Consider the following 23,510-nt stretch of genomic DNA (forward strand, 5'->3'; position numbering starts at 1 on the left):
GAGTCCGTTTGTTTAAATAAAATAATGGAGAAGTTATTTATTTTGATTTACAGTGACTCTTGCTAATTTATTCCTTGCGTTACGAGGCTGTGGTGGAGTGCTGGTTTTGGTTGGGATTTTTTTTTTTTTTCCCTTTTCTTAATCATAGGAACTAAGACTGCTGAGAAGAAAAAACACTAGATTTAAACTTAAAACCCTGTTGCCTTGTTCTGATTTTTATAAAAGGGCTGAGGTTTCATAAATGTCAAATTGTGCATTTTATGTACTTTGGGAATTTCAGAGAAGCACAGTTTAAGAATTGTGTTCAAATTAAATATGCATGTGCGCCCTGTTTAGACAAACCACGTAACTAACCCTAAAATCACCTGTGTTAAATGATTGTTCCAGCTAACCTTTTGCTAGGTAACACGTGAGATGTTCAGACTTCATCTCGAGATATTCTAGAATGCATTTCATGTATCTTAAGGTTTCATCACAAACTGGTGATGTCATCACCTGATCACATGGGACATGTCTGTTTGCATGTGAACCATCCTCCCTTATGCTGGGTTTTTCTTACAGTGCTTTACAAGGTAGTACACGGGTACACTTGAGCTACATGGTAGATCTTTATACAGGCACTATCAAATACTGTGTGCTGCTCAGAGGTACAAGTATGCTTTAAATAGTTTCCCAGCTTCCATTTTCAGGTCATAAAGGGCTTGTGCTTGAAGTGTTTATTACTCTGTCTACACTTTAACCTAAATGACTGCAATAGTTCTCATCCCCTCTCTTAGACTTCATAGTCACTGCAGGGTCCAGGCTCCTGCACACTTACCCATCTGCCTGCCTCCAGCACACTCACATCAGCCAGTCCTGTGGTGCAAGGGAAGCCCTGAGTAAAGCTGGCCTGTGTGTAAGTGCAGGAGGGCTGGGCCTTGAGGAGCACATCTGGAGCCCATCTGGGGAGCTGCCTGCGCCCAGAAGGAGGTGAGATCTCACTGGTGCTGACAGGTTGTTCAGCCAGGATTGCACTCTGTGGTTCTTGGAACACTTAGGAATCAAACCGTGCAGATGTTTAAGCACATCCATCCTCAGTGTTTCAAAGGTGGAAAATCTACTCTTCACCTTGCAAACCAAAACCTCTTGGCTTTTTGTAGAACCCTTTTTCCCGTGGTCTCAGATGAAGCCTAGTTTACCATGTTAGGTTGGCTGGTTGGTTGCTTTTTATTTATCTGAATGACGTTCTTAAATGAAACTGATAGAAACTGTTTTACCAGCATAGTACATCCTGCAAGGAAACAGAAATGCAGCTACAGCAGCAATAATAGTGTTGTGTAGTTCCTTTTCCCCTCGTTTTCCCTGTACTTGTGTTGAGTAGGTGAGATTTTGATACTGTCCTCAAGTCCGCTCCAGCAAAAACATCAGTTAAAAACCATGTTCGGACTAGCTTGATAAAGCAATTGTCAAACTGGCTCTTCCTTCCTGCACTGGTTGGTCTGTGTTTTTTCTGTGATGTGACTATTCACATCTTAAAACCACCTTCTAAACCATACACAAAAACATGTACCTGGATTCTGCTTTTAGAGAAAACAAAAATAAAGATTCATTTCCCTCACTGATGGGCTGGTTTTATTTCATAGAGAAAAATAAATAGATCTCAAGAGCACATAGCAGTGAATTACAGACAGCTTTGTGTTCCTGCCTGCACAATAGAACTGCTCACTTTGAGTAAATTTAAACAGTTTCAAACACAGAAATTATTATAGATTATCAGTTCATTTTTAATGTAGTAAATCATATTTAATAGTCTCTTCCCCCTGGTGTTGCTTACTGAGAAAACTGAAGCTCTGGGGTTAGGTAGCCACATCAGTCAGTTAGAGGCAGAATTTGGATTTAGATGTTTTGCCAGTTGAATCATAGGATGTTTTCGGTGGGAAAATATCGCAAAGCTCATCTAGTCCAACTCCCTGCCATGGACAGGGACACCTTCCACTAGACCAGGTTGCTCAAGGCCCTGTCCAGCCTGGCCTTGAACACTGCCAGGGATGGGGCAGGGGTGGACCTGTCTGCTTTCAAGTTCTGCTACACATTTATTCATCTTCCATTGTGTAGCCTAGCTCCAAATTTTGTGGGGTGAATGGAATTTACAGCAGAACAGAGCAGTTATCCAGAATGTGAAGATACTGCAGTGTTCTCATCTGTGATGAAATGACTATTCATACTACCCAGTGCTGTTGAATTGTATTTTTGCCAAACTGCATTGCCGGGGTAGGGCCACACCAACCATGCTGGGACCCCTTCTCCTCCCTCTCCAGCCCTACATGCAGGTGCAGGAGCAGCCTGCCAGCTGTGCAGCGAAGAGTGAAGTCAGGCAATAAAACTGCAGGCAGAATGAGCAACCCCAAACCCCATAGTGTTGCCCTGGTAATTCGCCTAACGTAAGTGTTTTGCATAGCTCTTGACGTGCTGCTTTACTGTGCCCAGCCTGAGTCTATCCTTATGACTGTGCTGCCTTTCAGGGCAAATGCAGGCACTGGAGCAAGGTGTGTCGGTCCCTGCCCAGCAGCCAAGTGGGAATATGACAATCCCTGGGGATGCCGCTCTTGGAGCTCATCACAGTGTGCACGACCCATGACTGATCACAGCAGCAGCGCAGTGGAGGAGTGATGGGAAGCTGTATGCAGTGCATGGGGGGGGAAGCCCTGGCTCACAGGGTAAGGTGGTCCCATCCCAGAAGCACCAGTGCTGCCTGCACCACCGCTGACATGCTGCTTGGCTCTAGCTGGTGGCTCCTCTGCAGGCTCTGGTGTGAAGCTGCTTGTGCTCCAACAGACGGGCGCCTCTGCTGCACTGCTATCAGGAGCCAGGCTGGGCTATTGCTGGCCCAGGTGCTCCTATCACCTTCAGCTCTGCTGAGCCCTCGCACTAGCAGCATGGACATACCTCATGTTCTGAAGTGCTGTTTGTTTTGTTGCAGCTACTTCTCAGTGAATCACTGCTTGGAGCTTGAGCAAAGAGCATCCGTGTAAACAGAGGGAGGGCTCAGGATGCGTGATCCCATCTCCAGCAGGAAAAGATGGATGCTGAGGTGAGGTTTCCTTGGCTGCTGACAGCACAGTGCTGCCAGTTTTGTTCACCAGCTGGTTAAAGTCTCTCTGTAAAGCACTGGCTTTGTGTCTCCACATAATGGATTCAGGAATCTTCTATTTGCAGTAGATGAGGATATTAAATAGCATCCTCTGCACACTTTGCACTTTTAAAAATAGGATCACATTATTCACCTGACAGCAAAATGGAGGGTAGAGGCTCCATCCTCCAAAGTGTAAGTAGAGGATGGTCTCATCTATGGTCTCAGAAGTGTGACTGACTTCGGCTGTGTTCACCAGGCTGAGCAGAGCTGTCTGAAGACGCTGAGGACCGCACATGCATGTCCACAAGAGACCTGACCTGCAGCCTCCACTCAGACAAGTTAAGTAGAAAAGAGGTTGCTTTTCCTGCAAGTTGCTGTTCTCTTAAAGACATTGATTGGGTCAAGAGGGGAGAAAAACACGTTTCATCCATTTCAGATGTGCACTGCAGGCAGGAGATACACTGCTGGCACAGTGCTGCTTCCTTTATTTTCCCCTTGCAGTTTCACTGGCCAAGAGCAGCAGGTAGGGATGGTGGAAATTAAATGCCACTATTAATTTACATGAGCTGGGTGACACATAAGCAAGAGGAATGTGGGGAATAAGGCGCTGGTGCTGGGTGCTCACCAGCAGGTTCCTTACGTCAGCCAGGCTCGGCTTACAGCGATCCCAACTGTGCCCTGGAACCGGAGCTGTGGCGGTGGTTTGGGTGACCCAACACTCCACACCTTGGAAAGCAGCCTCAGAAGGGGAAAACTGCACTGGGGCCGTGCCAGGGGCGCTTGGGAGGCAAGGGGGAGGAATGAGGTTTTCATCCATGTATACAAGGCTTCCAGGCATGCACAAACCTGGATTTAATTTATACTTTGCCAATTTCAGAATAAGAAATGTTCTTTTATTGCTGGGGAGGGGAAAAAACAACCAAACCAAACCAACCAACTATAAAAAAACCAAACCCAAACCCCAAAAAATCCAAACCAAACAAACCACCACCACCAAAACCCCAACCAAAACAAACCTGAATTGAGTAGTAAAATCCTCATCTCTGGCAGTGTGTTTCATAGAATCACAGAATGCTTTGGGTTGGGAAGGACCTTAAAGCTCATCCAGTTCCAACCCTCTGCCATGGATGGGGCAGCCACAACTCCTCTGGTCTACCTGTGCCTGAGCCTCACCACCCTCATGAGGAAGAACTTCTTCCTCATGTCTAATCTAATCTAAATCTCCCCTCTGTCAGTTTAAAGCCATTGTCCCCTGTCCTGTCACTACAGGCCCTTGTTTCCCTCCCTGATCCTGCACCGCAGCCCCCTTGCACACCATGGCAGCAGCCGGTGACTGGCGTGAGTTGACACTTGCAGCTGACTGCAGCCACCAACCACGGTGCCCCTTGGTGCTAACCTGGATCCAGTGTTCGCAGGCTGAGGCTCTGCCCTGGCCTCCTCACAGTCACTACAGCTGAGGAGCAGCAGATGCTCCAGAGCGGCAGAGGGATGATGCTGAGCCGTTTACTGGTTTATTTCATACAAGAGAAGTGCCCCTTGGCTCCTCCTGAGACAAAGTGATTCCATTACTGCTGGAACTCCGTGCACACAGGGCACAGCACAGGGGCTCATGGCTGGAGGCGGTGTCTACAGAATCATTTCAGAGAAAGGAAAATGTCAGCATGGTAAAAATGGAAAGCATTCCTGTGCCACATGCTGCTGGGAAATGGGGCTGCCACCCTGCTCTGAACCTGCATCAGGCTTCTAATGAGCGTTAGCTTGTTTACCTAACCCTTTCCTCTTGACATTTAGAACTCATGTAGTGGGATGCCACCTTCTCTTCCCGCTGAGGGCTCACAAGCTCTTCTGCGGGAGGCTGCAGGGCTGGGATGTAGCACGGGCTCTTATACATTAACCAAACATCGCACACACATCAAGTATGGAGAGCAGGGCGGCAGCAGAACTTCAGTCACAGAATCTGGGAAAACAACCCCAAAAAGAATGTAGGGTTTTGATACTGCCCTTCCCCATCAGAGCAGCAAGGCAGCCCTGAGCCTGTGGTGTCTGCACCCCAGACACTGCCCTCCCAGGCCAGGCCAGCTGCAGCCCGGCTGGTTTCAGACCCAGGCCCCGCTGCAGCCACAAATGCGAAGGCTCATGATGGACGTGTGCACGCAGCAGGAGAGCCACCAGCCAGTGTGGAGACAGCAGGGAGGTGAGGGGCACAAGGAAGGAAAACACCACTTCAAGTGGTGATCAAGTTGCTTTCTGCTTTACAGACAGGCACAGGTCTTTCATGCCAGCTATTCACAGCATGATGGAATTCACTCTTTCCTCCCCTGCAGGACAGCATTTTTCATCATACAGCTCTGCTACAACAACACTTCAGACAGACCTTTACCTGCAGGTAAACACCAGTCTGCTACTTAACAGCATCATCCTCAGCAGGGCAAAGTCCTGACACCCCCTTCCCTGAGCTCAGCGAGGAATGTCCTATGGTCTCCCTCCAGGCAGAACTGTAGCCCCACATGGAAGACTGATGATTTTCAGCCAAATGGACCTGTGACAGGCAGACCAGAGCAGCTGCATTCTGAACAAAGCTATGACCGGTGGTGAGAAGGAGCCCACAGCTTCCATTACATCAAATACACTTTTCTTCATGGGTCTGTTTTCAGTTCTGGCTGCTCAGGTGCATCACAGTTTGTCTCGCCCAATTCCCCCTCTGCAGGGCAGTCACCAGAGGACTTCAAACACTGACCACAGCAGCCAAAAAGCAGCATAGGCAGATAGCAGCAAAGGCAGCACAAGAGTAAATAAAATCCTTGGGAACATTTTGCAGTTGGACTGAAGGTGTATTTGCATTATTACCTTTTGCTGTTAGTACCTGAAGCAGACACAGCCTTGGCAAAGGCTGCTTCAAGTGGCAGTAGCTGCAGAAACAATTTAAGATCTGGCCAGAGAGAAAATCCATGGAAGCTGCTGTGCCTGGTGCACACGAGGAACATCTTGAACCCACTGCATGGGTCACACAGGGAGAGGGAGGCTGCAGAAACCATTTCAACACTCTGGGGCCCCAGAGGCTGGGGAGGCTCCAGCAGGAGGCTCTGTGGTCACGGGTGTGGGGGACATGGCTCCAAACCCTGCAGAATAGAGACCCCAGTGCCCACAACCCCCCGCATCGGCCACTCCTCCTGGGGACTGCCAGCACCAAGGCTGCCCCAGGCCCACGGGAGGCCTGCAGAGCACCAGCACCGCTCCTGCCTGGGCAGGTACCAGCTGCTGACTCCAGGTACGTGCTGCGATGCTTCGGCAGCCGCTGCGTCAGAGCCACGTCCTCCGGTGGATTTATCCACACAGTTCCCAACCATAGAACAGTTCGGGTTGGAAGGGCCTTCAAAGCTCATCTCGTCCAACCCCCTGCAATGAGTACGGCCACCATCAACTACATCTGGTTGCCCAGAGCCACATCCAGCCTGGCCTTGCGTGTCTCCAGTGATGGTGGATCCACGACAATCTTTTTTACCACCCTAATTGTAAAGAACCTTTTCCTCATGTCCAGCCTGAATCTACCCCCTTTTAGTTTAAATCCTTACAGGTCCTGCTAAAAAGTCTGTCTCTCCCCATCTTTCTTATAGGCCCCTTTTAAGGCTGGGATAAGGCCTCCCTGGAGCCTTCTCACAGCTGAACAATCCCAGCTCTCTCAGCCTATCCTTATAGGAGGTGCTCCATCCCTCTGATTGATTCTGTGGCCCTTCTCTGAACCCTCTCCAATAGGTCCAATGCAGGAGGCTATTGTGCAAGAAGGCACCACAAGGAACTTGAGTGTTTCCAAGGCTGGGTATGTTCCCAGGGGATGCTAGCTGAATTTGAGAATAACACAGGTGTCCATCTACTCGATTACCAGCTTCCTTAATTATCGGCTCCCATCTTTTCTTTCAAGAGCAAATAAAGCCTCCCATGGCTCACCTGATCACAGCACAAGATGTTAACCTGGACTGGTGCCACAAAATGGATCAATATTCTCAGAGACCTGAAAAAAAAATCCCATTCACTAGCAATAAATAACAGTGGCCATCAAATAAATAGTGATTCATGGGATTAGCATTAAAACCCATTTATTCAGGCTTTTGTGCAGGGTGCACAATTGAACGTGGTTACGTATACACAGTATGCGCATCCTCGTAGCATACAAAAAGGCAAGTAGCAAGGGGTGCTTACACTGGAAATGTATGTACAGACATAGTAAATTGGGAGTTTTACATTAGAAAATTACCTGACACTATTCATGTATCATCAAGGCTATTAGAAATTGTGTAGAAAACCAATAAAACTTGTGCAGTATCTCCTCTTATTTCTCCCTACCCAGGCTGGATATAGAGTCCCACAGTAGATCATTTGTGGGCAAAGCCTACAAGCACTTTGTAGGATCACATCATTCACTGTAGCACATCCCATTACATGGCAAGATTAACATATTAGTATTATTTCCTGTTTTTCTGGGAGGAACAACAGCTTAAATACTTCAAAAAGCTCATTTTCTCCTGGGAAGACAACAAAGGAAAGATTTAGAGAGACCATGAGAGAACCAAACATTAATGAAATGTTGTAACAGCGCTTCCTGGTCCTTCCAAAAAACTCTTCACGAACCAGGCAGCACCTATTTAAAGTGCTTCAAATCGTCCATATTCACAGAAGTGCAATAGTAGGCCTTGGCAGACCCCAGGTCTTCTGCTGCTCTGTACTTTGTTCCTATCCTAAGGGCTGCAAGAGATTGTACTTTTGTAACCTGCACAAAAAGACAGAGAGATCAAGCAGATTTAGCAAAAATATACTAAACAAAAACAATGAATAGAAATATGCAGCAACATCGCAAGAACTGTGCATCCCTCCTGTAGCTATTCTGGATTTAATTTCTGACTGAATTTGGTTTTAAGATGTTGGCAGAATAAGGAAGCATCACAAAAAGAATGATTTCAGGAACACATAGTTCTTGTGGCCAAGACCCTCATGGACACCCAGAACCCATCTCCACTGACTTTCAACTCGAAGAACAGGTCCAACTCTTTAATCTTCTATGCCAGAATCAAATTCTTGCACATACCAGTACAGTTTTGATGGAAAATTTCTGCATTATAAAGAACCTACCCTAAAATCCACCCAGGAAGTAGTTTTAAAGGATTAATTTGCTAATGCAGACAACACAAAACACAGCTGAGTGCAACACATGTAAGTGTGTTAAAATGGCTCCCAAAGGTGGCTGAAGTAAGGTGCCTTGTGCATAAATATACCAAATATAGGACATATTTGTAGAACATTCAATCACGGCCAATATGATTTCAGACATCTCTTCCTTTTAGCACATCACATGTGCCCTGTGCTATATAGGCTCTGGGGTTTAGTTTATTCAGTTTTTTGCCTTGCATGAGCCTTTTGGAGAACAGGTGAGGACAGCAGAAAGAATTTGTCTCAGATTTATTTCTCGTCTAAAGTTTGAAGTTCTCTGCTGGAAATCTTTACAATGTGTCAAAATACATTTCAAAAATGTGCATTTTCCATGTTGTTTTTTATGAAAATTCATTGTTGAAGTGGCTTGGAAAGTGTTTTCCTTTTAGAGAATGACTTCCTTAAATATATTGCATTATGAATAGGCAGAGAACGATCAGTATTTTAAATTCAGCTTTCCTATAGTGTGAACTCCTCATTCTGATTTAGAGAAGTACTTCAGCTATAAGTGTTAATAAATCAGAATTCTATTCAAAAGGAACCAGGAAAAAGACTTAATTACCAGATATTCTTTGTCATTCAAGAAGCATAAAAAGCCCTGAGTAACACGTTCTTCTGTTTATGAGTTCAGCTACAGCATGTAACATGGAAGAAAATCACATCAAATTTTGTACCACAGCCTGTTTCCCACACAAATCATTTTCTGGCACAGAAGTCAGTGGGAACTTCCAGGGCTTGAGCATAAGCAAATAAGATGTGTGGTTAAGATTTAAAAGCACTAAAATGACTCTAGTGTTTTAAATGTCTGACAGCAATTCCTGGCCAGGGATGGGGAGGAGAAACAGGCTTGTGGCAGCGAGTGAAACTGCAGGTACCACTGAAACCTGTGAAATACTTCCTGGGACAAAGAGAAACCCAGGAACAACTGCCTTTTTGCAGGAGGATGAAACCAGGTAAATAAATCAAATTCTGTCATCAAGGGCTCAACCATGCTCCCAGTGCAGGCTAAAAGATTTTAAAAATACATTTTTTAAACACAGCTAGCTTTAAGAAGATTGATTTCTAAAATGATTCAACATCAAAGTTTACATAAAAATCAGTAGCAACTCCTGTATCTCACTTTAATACAGCAGTTACAAGACATGATGCCATAATACTGTATTAGAAATCTCCGTTTTAACCATGCTGTATGTATATTTTATATGTGTGTGTATATATATATGTATAAATTACAAGCTTAGTTAAAGGCAAAACAAATTATACTACCATTCCCTCAGAAAATAGTTTAATCCATTAAGGCACAGACTTTTGCAAAGCCAGCTGCAGCAGTGTCACAGGCAAAGCACAGTTTTACAAAATCACTAGGGAGGAAAAAGGCGTTTTTACTCTTCAGTTGAAAGAATAAGCCACAATAGAAGTAATTAAAGGAAATATGACTGAAGAAAGAAGTACAGGTTAGTCTCTTCTCCAGTGCTCTCTAAAGAATCCAGCAAATGTCAATGAATGAGTGAACAAAAAGCCTGCTGGATCTTACCAAAGTACTTTGCTGCCATGAACTTAGTTTGAGAAAAAGTCTGCCTTGGCATAGGAAGCTGCCTGCCTCTTGTTTTCACCCTGTAGTATGAGTTGTCAGCTAATGCAACCTATTTCTTTCACTAAGTCTTAGGGCTTAAACTAAATGTTTTTAAACTAGCAATTATACAACATCTTCCTCCCCTGTCTTAATTTGCATTCTCATACTGAAACAAAGTTAAACTACATAAAAGCTCCCAATGATCTAAGCTGAAATCTATTCTTCAGATGAAAGCTATAAGGAATATATTTTGGATATAAGGAAGAAGTTCTTTCCTGTTAGGGTGGTGAGGCACTGGAATGGGTTGCCCAGGGAAGTTGTGAATGCTCCATCCCTGGCAGTGTTCAAGGCCAGGTTGGACAGAGCCTTGGGTGACATGGTTTAGTGTGAGGTGTCCCTGCCCATGGCAGGGGGGCTGCAAATAGATGAACTTAAGGTCATTTCCAGCCCTAATTATTCTATGAAATAAATGGCACGACACTAGCAAAGACAAAAAAAAAAAAAACAAACCCAAAACAAAACAAACAAAAACCCAATCAAACACCCCAAAACAAATGACCCGAGTAGCAGTAAAGCAAGGTGAGAAGTAAGAACTAGTTCAAAGACTGAGAGAAACACAAAAGAAAAGGGCCACCTAAAGCATACAGAAGCCACCACTAGAAAGAAGGTTCTCCAGAATTTATTTCCTGGCTCAGTACTAAAAGGAATGGAGACAGCTGTGAGATCTTTTCCCCAACACTGACCACTACTGCTTAAAATCAGGATGGGCAGAAGAGCCGCTGGGTATTCAACTCTGCAAAGATGTCTGTGATTATGCTATAAAGGAGTTCAGCTTTACCAGGGTGACCTGCAGACAAGGTTCAAAGCCAGGCAGTATAACCATTGCTCTTCTAAGGAAGAGTCCACAGGAAAAAGGCAACTATTTCATGTGGGGTTTTTTTTTCATTTTATTATTCTATCATCCAGGACAAGTGTTGTGCAGAAAAGCAAAGCCAGAGCACCAAGCAATTGTGCCCGGCTGCTCTGCTCTTTGAGTGTGCATAACCACTCTATTCCTGTGATTTCTCTTGCCTTGCTCAGAGGGACAGAGAAGCTGCACAATGAAAGCTGAGAATTTCTCTCCATGTGCTGCATGACTAGGTCTAGGTTCAAAGTGGAACCTCATGTGTATAAACACTGAGATTCAGATCTTTCTTGGTTTTCTACACCCATTAACATCCCTGCTTATTCTGACATTTTCCATTCTCCAAAATACTACTAGCACTTGTTAACTAGCCAATACTGTTATTTCTTCTGTAAGGTGCCATATACTAAGCATGCTTAATAAGAGAAAATGTAGCAAAAATTAATCCACAGATTATTCCAAGAAGTAGTAGCATTCATTCTAAACTTAAAAGATGGAGTTAGCTGGCTTTGTTGAAAACACCACTGTAATATCCCAAATGCACAAGAAAGAGGAAGAGCTGTGTTTTCAAATGGTATAGAGAAGTACAGCAGCTGGCACTGAGCAGCAAGATGCATGTGCAAAACATTGTTCACAAGAGATCGAATAATTCAAAATGAGAATTCAACTGAAGAAAAGTTATCAAGGACAGGAACACAGCAGAAGTGCTGATTAATGATACAAAGATTTCTTACTATTTTCACAAATTTCTCTGATGTGTGATCAAGCTTGCTGTCCCAAATCCCTAAATGCTAAATGTGCTCAAACATAAATGAATCTGTTCCCAGCAATACAGCCAGCAGCGACAGGATCTGTGTATTCTGTCTATTCCAGATGTTACTTCCACATTCTCAACTTACTTTGTTGAAGATCGAAGTGTGCTTGACAGAAAAGTTTTCAGCCTCAGCCTTGATGCAAATGGATCTGCTTCTGGCAATACAACTGCAATTACCATATTCATAGAGATTATTAATTAATCAGATGTGCTGCCTAAATAAAAGGAAAGTGTGACTATTTCAACTCATCAGTGTAATGATTTTAAGAAAACATTTGACACTGTAGTCAACCCTTTACTGGAAGCTCGGTTGAGTATAATTGAAGTTATAGATCACAAAGTTAAATGCTGTATCATGTTCAGTGAGGAAATCAAGGATGAATAAGAACCATGAAAGCTAGGGCCACAGGGAGCTGTAAATTGATATGAGATCAGCAGAGCTCAGCGTATGTGGTCACAGAGCCTGTCATCCCATTACTCTTTCGCACGGATACATATGGGCTTTGCGTTGCTGGAACAAGCAGTGGGGCAGCTGGAACCATGCAAGTGCATCACTCTTGTCAATGCAGAGACCATCTAAGGCGAAGTTATCAGACTGCAGAGGATGTCTTCTGGTGAGATTTAGCAAGTAATAACACAGAGGCCAGTCTGAGTACACACGATCTTAAGAACTTCAAGACCATTCAGTGCTGGGCAGCAGGCCTTCTAAAAGCCTTCACAGCTAAATATTCAGGTAAGAGCAACTCCTCTCCTGTAAATAAGGTAGTTTAAAAGCAAACAAAACCCAAATAAATAAAGCAATGTAATCGTCCTACCTCTGAGCTTGATCTCTTTTCACCTGATCCACTTATCCAGGAAACATTAACTCTTATGCACGCATGCATTAGGAATATTTGCACCAACCAGGCCGCCTCCTTTGATGTGCATTTCCATCTCCCCTCGTTTCTTCTGCTGCCTAAAGCCTACTGCTGTGAACAGAAACACTCTGACATGTTATTTATGAAAGCCAACATAAACATCTAATGGAATCCCAGCAATTCAAAATGCTCCATTGCCCTTTGCTAACTTTGCCTTTCCCTTAACTATGAGCTATGTGGCACAATCACTGTCTTCCTGAATATTTAGAATATTGCAGGCACTGCTGCTAATATTGTGCTCTCTTCTTGTGAAGAAATGATGGTTTAGGATTGGAGTTTTGGGGGGAGGCTTTCTGGGCTTTGGTGAGTCCACTTCATTCACATTAAATGAAATACATACATTTGATATGTCAGCAATCTTTTTGCATGGAAGGGAGAAAAAGCAAACCAACTGAAAGTTTAACTCCAGTCCAAAGCAACAGTTTATCAGCTTGGAATCTACAGATAGTAAAGTGAACACAAGTGGCGGCACTTCAACAATCAACACAAAGCCAGGTAACTGCCCTAAGCCTGTAGATCTGGGCTCACTCAGCTCAGCTCAGTACAAAGTGCAAGTCCCTCCAACAAATTGGCTGATGAATTTGCTGAACAAATTATTAGCCACACACAGTTAATTTATGGATGCTGCTCTAGCACACTGAAAGGGAGTCCTTAAGTGAAAGAATGGACCTGTTAAGGATTCTAGCTCACCATGTTCATGTTTTTCCATACAGCCCTCTACCATTACTCTTCACCTTTATGCCACCCCTTCCAGCCCTGAGCTGCCCTTTGCTGCTGACTGGGTCCCCAGAGTGGGAAAAGGACCAGTTGTGTAAAACTCGCATGCTTGCAGAGCAGCTGGCTGGGAAGGAAAGGTGCTGCACTGGCAGGATCCGGAGCGGAGCAGAGCAGAGGGACATGCTACCTGGCCAGAAACTTCTCCTAGCCACCACAGCTGAGTAGCCAGCATGGCATCCCAGCCTGGCTGCAGGCACACTCCATCTCTAAGCGAAACAACAGAATATGCTCTGAGAGGGGTCAAAAACCTTTCCACCGTTTGTATGCTGATCAATTGACACTTCACTTCCTGAAAACTGTTATCAGCCAGCTAAGATACATTAAGTTATGTATAATATCTATGACAGCGGTGAGGCAGTAGAACAGGCTGCCCAAGGAAGTTGTGAATGCCCCATGTCTGGCAGTGTTCAAGGCCAGGTTGGACTTTGAGCAACCCCTGGTCTAGTGAGTGGAGACCCTGCCCATGGCAGGGGAGTTGGAACTAGATGATCTTAAGGTCCTTTTCCAACACAAACCAGACTGTGATTCTATGAAAACCAAAAGGTTTGAACTAATAATTTTAATCTTTGTGAAAAACAAACAAACCAACCCAAAAAAAAAAAAAACAAACCACAAAACCCCCCAAAATAGAGGAAAAAAAAAACAACAAACCCACAAAAAAATCAACCAACCCAAGAAACAAACAAAAAAAAAAAAACAAAAATGAACAAACCAAACCAAAACCAAACCAAACAAAACAGAACAAAACCCCAAAACATATTTGAGGTACTTTCTCCTCAGAGATTTAAAATGTTTCATCAAAATAAATCTCTTTTTTCCTCAGTGGTGCTGAAGCAGGTAACTTAACAGCCCTACAGAATGTGTCCTACGAGGGAGGCAAAAGCATAATAATGCTTTCCAAATTGGGTTGAAAAAGGCAGACGTATACAAGAGACACACTCCAATAGTAAAACTAACAATAAATGCAGGTTTTGATGTGCAGATAGGGCTACTTCAAGAAGACAGGGTATCTTCCTTTACATCGTGGCATTCTGGGTAACTGCATTAGTCTCGGCCTGTAAATAGTGTCACTACTTGCATACTGTTCTCTCCACCTCAAGAACATGTTTTAAAAAATTAAATAATCTTTCAAAGCACTTACCTCCCCTTTCAAGCACAGTCTGAAGTTACATACCTAAGCAGAGCACTCTTAACAAGTGAGAAACCTCAAATCTAATGCCTCAGCAGGAGGGGCTCCAACAAGAGGCAGAAAGCTAGAAACATGCATGGTTGAAAGTATCAACTATGTGTTTTAATTCATCATAGCAACTCCACCATATGGGATAACAAAAAGGGTCATGTATTTGGTACTGAGTGCAAGGCTAGAATGGAATGTCATGTGAGAGGAGGTCCAATGTGAGATGGAGGTCCATGGGAGAGGAGGTAGAATGGAATGTCATGTGAGAGGAGGTCCAACTTATGTGAGAGCTGCTTAGCAGATTAATTTGTACACTTATTTATATGGGACTGTTCCTGACTTCTCCAAGTGTATTAAATAGGTGAAAAAGCCCATAAAATTGCCATTATCTGAGACATATGGCTATGCATTTGACAGCACTGTCCACTATAACTTGCAGTATCAAAAAAAAACCCCACATACTGAGGTTTCTCAGTGCTTAAGAAATTGATCTGTAAAACTAAATTTCATTTAACCTGGGGCTAAGCAATATGTAGGCAGTGATTGAAAGTTCTTATGTTACCCACAGAGCTCCTGGATGGCAAAATTACCCTCTCTTCGCAAGAGACCCGATTTGCTCTGATGATTCACATCCTGTTTTGAATTGACAATCACCAGTGCTTCCTCCCAACTGTACATGGTAATTTCTTAAGCAGAGTACCATTCTCTAGAGATACATTTTGAAATTTACTTATTTTAAATTTCATTTTGACCAGAGTGTGAAACAAAAGATGATCAAGATTTGTAAACTGCTCTGGAAAGAGGCTGTTTCAGTGCATTTAGTAAAGCTGTCAGAAATAAAGGGCATCAAATAACAACAATGGACCTCAGAGAAATTAACTGTATCTCTTTATTGTTAACCAATGAATGTTATCCAAAATAGTAGAAGTAATTGTAGCTTAATTGTACAACACAAAAACATTATGCTAAAGGAAAAAACGTGGAAAATTACTTCACCAAGTATCATTAAGTGTATTCTTAGTGTTTCCGCACCAGTAAGTGTTCCCAACTGCTGGTCACAGCAGCTATTATCACTTTGTTCATTGTGAAAATCTGTATTACAAATGGTTGTTCCTGGTTGTTTAGAAAAAAAAAAATAAAAATCCACACAGCTTTATAAATGGACCTAACCCATTCAGCCCTACTCTATAGACTGTAGATTTTATGAACAATAAACTTTACTGGTATTTTTTTCCCAACACTTAAACTGATGTATCAGTGTTAGTGCACAATCTCCAGGGAAAAATGAAGACTCACTGGAAGCACAGTACTCCCGCTGCTACAGCAGACTGTTCCAATACTCCAGAAATTTACTTAAGCTTCGGTGTATGAAGCCTGTGAAACAAAAACTGTTCTTACAATGCACTGCAAGTAGAAACGCCAGCTTCCACCAAGCAGCATTTTGAAGCATGTGCACACCATCTGCACATCGGTCTTCAAGGTCAACCAGGTATGTTTAGCCCCAAAAATATATTAATGTATCTTTATTTTATTTTCATGATGTCACCCCACATAGCCAACCTTTAACTCCACAAAATTAAAAAAAAAACCAAAACACCTTAGTTGGACTGTTCATAGAAATTTAAACCTATTGTGCATGGAAAAAAATGTTTAATAAAATGGCAAATTTTAATAGATAAGTGTAAATTTATGAGTGCATAATACCAAACAGAAAAGAGCTGAACCATCCTCAGAGAAAGCAGGGTTCTTCTGCTGTACATATCTACTAGGGTACTATAACAAAAGGAGTAACTGCAGTTCAAATTAGCTGTAAAGTTACTTCTGGAGTTCAATTTCCAAGCAAATTTCTCAAAAAAAGGTCTCCTTTTCAAGAGGGAAAGGACTTAATAACAATGACTTGGCGTCAGATAGGACAATTACAATACCAGCTTCACTGAAAACTGAAGCTACAACCACTTTTACTCAAATTCTGGGAACTTTCATTTTGTATTTGGAAACCAAAACCAGAACTGACATGCACATTCTACACCCCTCCCAGGAGATAGGTATACCAGTGACAGATTACAGCTGTGAAACATGCAAGATGCTTTCACACTGAAACTCAACAAAAGGCAGTTTGACAGTATTTAGCACTATGAATGCATCTTAAAGTAAACCAAAATCCTAGCAGTAAGGGCTCTTCGTGTTCTATGGTATCACTGTGCAGTCACAGTCAATTTAAACAGTTTTTTTCATGGTGTTTGAAGGACCAGTCATCATGTACATAGTAGTGAGGTAGGATATTGTCCCCTCCCTGGGACTGATGTTTTCATATGCTCCCTTGCCAGAAAGGTCCAGGTCTCCCTACTACAAATAAAATAATGACAAGCAAATTGCACACAAAGCTTTGTTTTTGTTTTCTTTTCTTTTGCTGCATTAGAACATTCTGCACATCTAAAAAATCTCCTAGGAAAAGCAATACTTACACAAGCCTATCAGCAGCCCTGTGCTGCCCACAGGTAGTGTTCCATTTAAAAATATTTCCTGGAACTACCACCTGCCATCCAGACCTTTGTGAACAGGTAGGCAAAGAAAACCATCAATGATGACAGGACATGAAACACCAAAGAATTTCACTCGGGAGTGGGAAAAACCAAAAATGAAAAGAGGACAAACAAAAAAACCTCCTTAAAAGTCAGCAATATCAAACTCTCAGTGGTGTAGCTACATTGAAAAATGTAACTTCAAACTTCACATGGGAAGTTCCCTGGATAGTACCTATCCAGTTTAGGTCCAGTTCCATTCTTGTTTCTCCTTCTTAATCTTTAAGCAATATATACACTTGTCAGTCATATACTTCACATCAGTTTCCAAAGAAAAAAATATGAAACACTGAAACTGAAAACATGACAGGGAAAAAAACCCAACACCCTGGTATCATTCTCCACACCCTCCCAACCAAAAACCTAGGGATGACAGACTGCCTTATTGTTGAATAGCTTCCCCTAAATTTGTCTTCTAGCCACTCTAGTCAAACTGGTATTAAGTGCTTTGGCAAAGTGGGGTGCAATCCATCAAATCTGCAAAGGCCTGCTTTTTTCTCTGTTGGTGGTTCAGCCTTATGAGGAACATATATGCAAAATAACAACTCTCACATTGCTTCAAACTCATCAATACGCTGCTTTGTATTGCCTTGTCGGATTTGTCGAAGAGTCTTGTACTTATCACGGCCTGCTTTAACATTCTCAGCATGAAGGACATCATTTTGTGTTTTCTTGGTTTCATCTCTGGCTTGAGCCAACTCAGAACTTAGAGCCTGTTGAATAAAATATTTGCATTTAAGTGCTCTGCCTAATCTTTCAATATTTCTGGAATTTCTGATAATAACTACTCTGCAACTTGAATAAGGATCTCTTGAATGCCAACCTATGAAATGCTTGTACTGTTCAGAAACTCACACTGCCTATCAGAAAGCCTGCAAAGAAAAAGAAGAAAGCGTAGGTTTTTTCCTTACACTAGAAAAAGTGGGCCTCATACCATATATCCAAACAGAAAGGTACCAGCAGGTTAAAGCAGAATTACCTGATTTTTCGATTTCTGCTTGACTAAAGACAGCACTTATCAACCTGATCGTGTTCAGAGATTGGCCAAGCATAAAGGATGTTACATACACATGCTACTAGCATACTGCTGTGAGAAAAAGCAGTAGCTTTCCATTTATTCTCTTCCCAAACAGATATTTCATAACAAGGCAAAGGGATACCACTAACATAGATTATTATCCTTTGAGGGGTAAGATTAGTCTAGGATAAAATGCTCCATTTCAGGGAAATAAGATTAATCCAAAATAGGCATAATTCAGTTTCTGCATTTACAACATTTAACTGCAAACAAACGCAAATACTATTAAGCAAGTATCTGTTCATAGCACTTAATGAATTTCAGTACTGAGAAAGGAAAGCATTACGATTCAGCATTCAGTGTCCTGGACATTATGTAATTATTAGAAACATTTACTGGCCAATGTGACAAGATCCTAACACTTTTAACCTAATAAAGCACAACTTAACTCATGTTCTGTTTCACTTCCAGAACAGTAGGAGTGATATTGGTTGGTAAACTACTAATAAACCTAGTAAGGTATAGAAAGGCTGTTTCCTTGGCACACTGTCATTTCAGTGAGATTTTGACACATAAAAATGAAAAGCCAAAGCCTGAATTACGTTGATACAACTATGAATCTTCATTACCTGGAGCTGTTTCTTAACACGTTCATTTTTCTGTGTTTCTGTTACCCGTTCTTCTTCACTCCTGTGATTCATGACACCATCAGAAGACAGTTCTGCACTGGCTTCAGCATTGTTCTCATCATGTTCATCATGTTCATTCTCCGTTGGAGGGATAACTGGTGGGGGAGGAGGTGGAGGAGGAGCAGACATCACAGATTTCAGTTCTTCTTTGGTCTTTTCCAAGTCCTCTTGGGCTGCAAAAGCCTAAGTATAATAAACAGTACTTAGAGTCAGAAAAATAAAAATGTATCGGACAGGTCTTCACATCTCACACATGGAAAGGGTCCTTTATAAGTAACAGCTAAGCGTATGCACTGAAAACTGCCAAATAGGAATAGAGGGTAAAAAAACGCAGGACTCAAAACCAGCTGTACTGGAGTCCAGCCATTTCCAGCAGTAGAGTGAGAGAATATGGCAGTCATATTGATCGTTTTCCAACTTTCCTGACCACCTGAAAATCAAGGCTCAGGGACTTCCCAAATCAACGGTGATGTCTTCAAATTCTATATTCAACCAGCATTTCTGAGAATTTGTCCAGTCATTCAATCACCTTTTGACCCTATGCACACAATTACTATTCATATCCCATAGCTAATTACAGATTTTGTCCAGAAATACTAAGAGGAGGAGGAGTCATGCTCTGTTAAGGAGAACCCTGAACATTTAGAAATCAACTATAGGGATTGTTGAAGCCCTATCAAATACTTCTCAGTAAAGATCAGAGGCGTTGTCTCCAAGGCACATCTTACAGTAAGCATCTGCTATCAACTCCCAAACCAAGATGATAAGGCAAACGAAGCAATATTTGGATTTCTTAAGCAAGCTTCAGGACAATAAAACCTGATTCTTATGGGTGACTTCAACTACCCAGTCATTTGTTGGAACAACAATACAGAAGCTCAACATGTCATCCATCAAATTCCTGGAATGCATAGAGGACTGCTTCCTCATACAAATATCAGATGTGCCAACCAGGAAGGATGCACTGCTGGACTTGCACTCACAAACCAAAGAAACATGCTTAGTAGTATCTTGGTCAGTGACAGCCTTGGCTGCACTCAGTGCAGTGATCACAACAGTGTGGAGTTTGGGATCTACCCAAGCATGCTGAAGGTTAGTCCAAAGGCAAAGGTTTTAGATTTTAGAAGAGCAAACTTCAGCTAGCTCAGAGCTCAGCTGGGAGGGATTCTGTGGGAAGCTTCCATGGACAATAAAAGACCTAGTGAGTGCTGGTAGATTTTCAAGAACACTCTATTGGAAGCACAAAAACAGTTTATCCCCTTCAAAGGTAATGGAAGCAGGAAGAGCAAGTATCCCCTTGGCTTAACTAAGAGCATCTGAGTCTGATCAAAACCAAGAGATGGATGAACACCCACTGAAAACTACAAGGGCATTGCCAGGGTATGCAGAGATGCGGTTAGAAAAGCAAAGCTCAGCTCTAATTGAAATTGGTCAGAAATGTCATAGAGTAATTAGGGTTGGAAAGGACCTCAAGATCGTCAAGTTCCAATGCCCCTGCCAGGGGCAGGGACACCTCATACTAAAACATGCCACCCAAGGCTTTGTCCAACCTGGCCTTGAACACCGCCAGGGATGGAGAATTCACAACCTCCCTGGGCAGCCCATTCTAGTGCCTCACTACCCTAACAGTAAAGAATATCTTCCTTATATCCTATCATGTCTTGAAAGGGTTCTTCAGGTACATAAACAACAAGTAGAAACAGAAGGAAAACACTGTCCCACTGTTACGCAGAAGGGAATTAGTCAACAACACTGAAAAGGCAAAGGTTTTCAACATTTTCTTCACCTTTGTCTTTACAAGCACTGTGGAGCTGTAGGCCTTGGGAACAAAAATCCATGTTGATATGAACCTAGAGACACCATAAGTGAAGGAAGGTTTGGTATATGAACTAATAGAGGAGCTTGACTCCTACAAATCAATGGGCCCTTACAATATCCACCTGAAGGTGTTAAGAGAATAGCTAATGTTACGGTGAGGCTGTTCTCCGCAATCTTTGAGAAAGCATGGAGATCAGTGAACATCCCACAAGACTCCAAGGTGGCAAATGTCACCCGCATCTACAAGAAAGATTTCAAAGGAGGATCCAGGAAATCATAGGCCAAATAGTCTTACTTCAGTTCCCAGGAAAGTTATGAAATAAATCCTCCTGGGGGCTATCACAAGTCGAATGTAGCACATGATTGGGAAAAGCCAGCACAATTCACAGAGGGCAAATTGCGCTTGACAAGTCACCTTTTACGACAAAGTAACTTCCTCAGTTGATGTGGAGCAAGCACTGGACATTGTCTACCTGAATTTATCCAAGGCTTTTGGTGCAGGTTCCCACAGCCTGCTCCTGGAGAAACTGTAATGTTACAGTCTGGGCAAGTGTCTGTGCAGTGGGTGCGGAACTGGCTGATCGGCTGCACCAAGAGGGTGGTGGTGAACAGCTCCTTTTCAAACTGGCAACTTGTCACCAGTGGGGTCCCCCAGGGATCAATACTGGGCCCAACACTTTAATATCTTCATAAATAGGCTGGAAGATGAGATCCAGAGTACCCTCACCAGGTTTGCCAACGATGCCAAACTGAATGGGGAATTCGACAGTTTGGACAGGAGAGCTACCCTACAGAATAGGCTGGAAGAGCAGGCTAACAAGAACCATAGTAAGTTCAACTAGGACAAGCATAAGGTCTTGTTCATGGGAAAACACAATCCAAGAAGGCAGCACATGCTGGGATCTGCCCACCTGGGAGAAGCTCTTTAGAGAGGGACTCTGGGGTCCTGGTGGGCAGCAAGCTCAATATGAGTGAACAGTGTGCTGCTGTAGCAAAGAAAGCTAAAGGGATGCTGGGTTACAACAACAAGGGCATCACCAGCACAGGTAAGTCCCTTCCAACCTGGTATTCTATGATTCTGTGATTCTACTGTTCAGCTGCATTTGATGTGCCTTTGTTTTTTCACGACCAGACACGATGTTAAACACCTCCCTCCTGCTATGTTTTCTGATCCAACATGAAGGTTTCACCACCATATGTAAGGAAGCCATTTCAAACCTTTGGCCATGTCTCTAGATGAGAATTTCCCCCTCTCCCACCTGATTTAAGAAATAAGTTAAAGGAAGTATAGGCTGGCTTCAGTCGACTGGAGAACAAAAACCTGTAAGAAAGGCTTCTCTAAAGCCTAACGGAAAGAGAGATTCAATCCCATGGACTTCCAGTGGGATTTCAGCACTCATCTCCTTTAGTTTCTTTGATGTTCTGACTTCACACAGCAGGAGCTCATTACTTTGTGCTGCCATTCTGAGGCTTCTTCTTCTTTCTTTTTCTTGGCCTCCTCTAGAAGTGCAATCTTGGCAGTGAATTCAGCAAGTTCTGCTGCCTGAAACAAACAAAACATGAAGTAGAGGTTTTAACTTGGTATCATTATGGTTCTGCAGTGGAAAAAAACAGAGCCTTTGTTCTGATCCAACTTGAAAAGAGTTACCATCCATCGCTTCTCTGTTAAAAATAGAAATTTAAGCACACATGACAAAGGAAACGAATCTGTATTCTCACCTGACAGAAGTAAGTCAGAAAAAAATCACTTATCTTATGCACTTCCAAAGCTTGCTGGGAAAAGAGCAAGCTGTAGTTACAAATTAGCATTTGGGGCTGTTTCAGTTTAATACAACTTTAATAGTTCCATCAATAAGATTATGATTCTGGATCATAATCTCAGTACTATTAAGCTAAATCTTGCCTTTAGAATTGTGTTCTAAATTTACAGAAGATCAAAAGCAGTTTTATAGTTGAGAAATCATTTCTTCTACTATTCTCATGCCTTTCTCAGTTATTACATGCAAATCTTGAATTTGAAGTAGTCTGGCACAGAATATTAGAAGATACTGTAAATGCTGGAAACAGAAGGGGAGCGGGGGGGTAAGAAACAAGAAAGAAAACCAAAAACCAAACCACAGTGTCACCAATTCCCTACAACCACCATGAAGCTTCAGAACAGACATGCCTCAGAGAACAAGCTTCTCAAGGGACTGCAGATGGAAGCAACTGCTGCTCTCAGCTGGGTAAGCCTGACACCCTTTGAAAGAGAATGTAGTGAGTATTGTCAGTGTTAAATGTCTACTTCATCATTTGATTTCCTATAGCTCCAGAGTTGTTAGGTTTTTTTCTTGCAACTAGTGGTAAAACTAATAGAGTTTTCTAAAAACCTTCCCATAACAATCTGTAATGTTATTTCACATACTTTTATCTGTGTTTCATCATACTTGTCAATTTGACAAAATGGATGTAACCAAGAATAAGGGCTAAATTTTCAAACACCTTTTTCAATTTGTTTCAAAATAGGGTTAAAGCTTCTTACTAGCTGCTCCTGGTTCTTCATTTGATCTGCTGCCTGCTTGGCTAGAGCAGCTTTAGCTTCCTCAGCTGCTCGACGTTCTTTTTCCAGGCGCTCTGCCTCCTCTTTTGCACGCTTTCGTTCTTGATCCAGTTCTAGAGCTCTCCTAGTCTGTTCCTCTAACTCTGCCAAAAGGAAAGTTTGCAGACAGGGTTTCACTTCACAGCTCTTCCTCACACATAACGCAGGTAACAGCTGTAACATGCTCAAAATCAAGTAACTTAAAAAGATGTCAAAGCTTTACAAGGCAAGGCTGTCTGAAGCTAAGAAGAGCTGTTGTTGAGCATGTTACCTGAAGGTCTGCACCGTATCTCATTTTTTCCCCCCTCTAAGACACACTTTGGATATACTTCATCTCACCTGACAGTTC

The 23,510-nt window shown here is 42.7% G+C and overlaps 1 protein-coding gene and 1 long non-coding RNA gene across 5 annotated transcripts in view; one reads left to right on the plus strand and one right to left on the minus strand.

The window, feature by feature from the left end:
• LOC133223530 (uncharacterized) overlaps positions 1 to 23,510 on the plus strand; it is a 77,731-nt gene that overhangs the window by 34,969 nt on the left and 19,252 nt on the right. The window lies entirely within an intron of this gene.
• The window catches only part of RDX (radixin), a 47,642-nt gene continuing 31,321 nt past the window's right edge, over positions 7,190 to 23,510 (minus strand). For 2 of the 4 annotated variants that reach the window (XM_061374303.1, XM_061374305.1), the window contains 5 exons: positions 23,105 to 23,265; positions 22,034 to 22,126; positions 18,706 to 18,948; positions 17,611 to 17,771; positions 7,190 to 7,877 (listed from right to left, as the gene is read on the minus strand). In XM_061374303.1, the coding sequence (XP_061230287.1) occupies positions 7,841 to 7,877; positions 17,611 to 17,771; positions 18,706 to 18,948; positions 22,034 to 22,126; positions 23,105 to 23,265 (695 nt within the window). In that variant the 3' untranslated portion in view covers positions 7,190 to 7,840. Of the gene's footprint in view, positions 7,878 to 15,351; positions 17,772 to 18,705; positions 18,949 to 22,033; positions 22,127 to 23,104; positions 23,266 to 23,510 lie in introns of those variants that run through there. The other 2 variants (XM_061374304.1, XM_061374306.1) reach the window with 1 other exon arrangement.

The sequence above is a fragment of the Neopsephotus bourkii genome, unplaced genomic scaffold, assembly GCF_033783945.1.
Source record: "Neopsephotus bourkii isolate Nb327-2 ecotype Australia unplaced genomic scaffold, CSIRO-AGI_Nbou_v1 NB_1638, whole genome shotgun sequence".
Taxonomy (NCBI): domain Eukaryota; kingdom Metazoa; phylum Chordata; class Aves; order Psittaciformes; family Psittacidae; genus Neopsephotus; species Neopsephotus bourkii.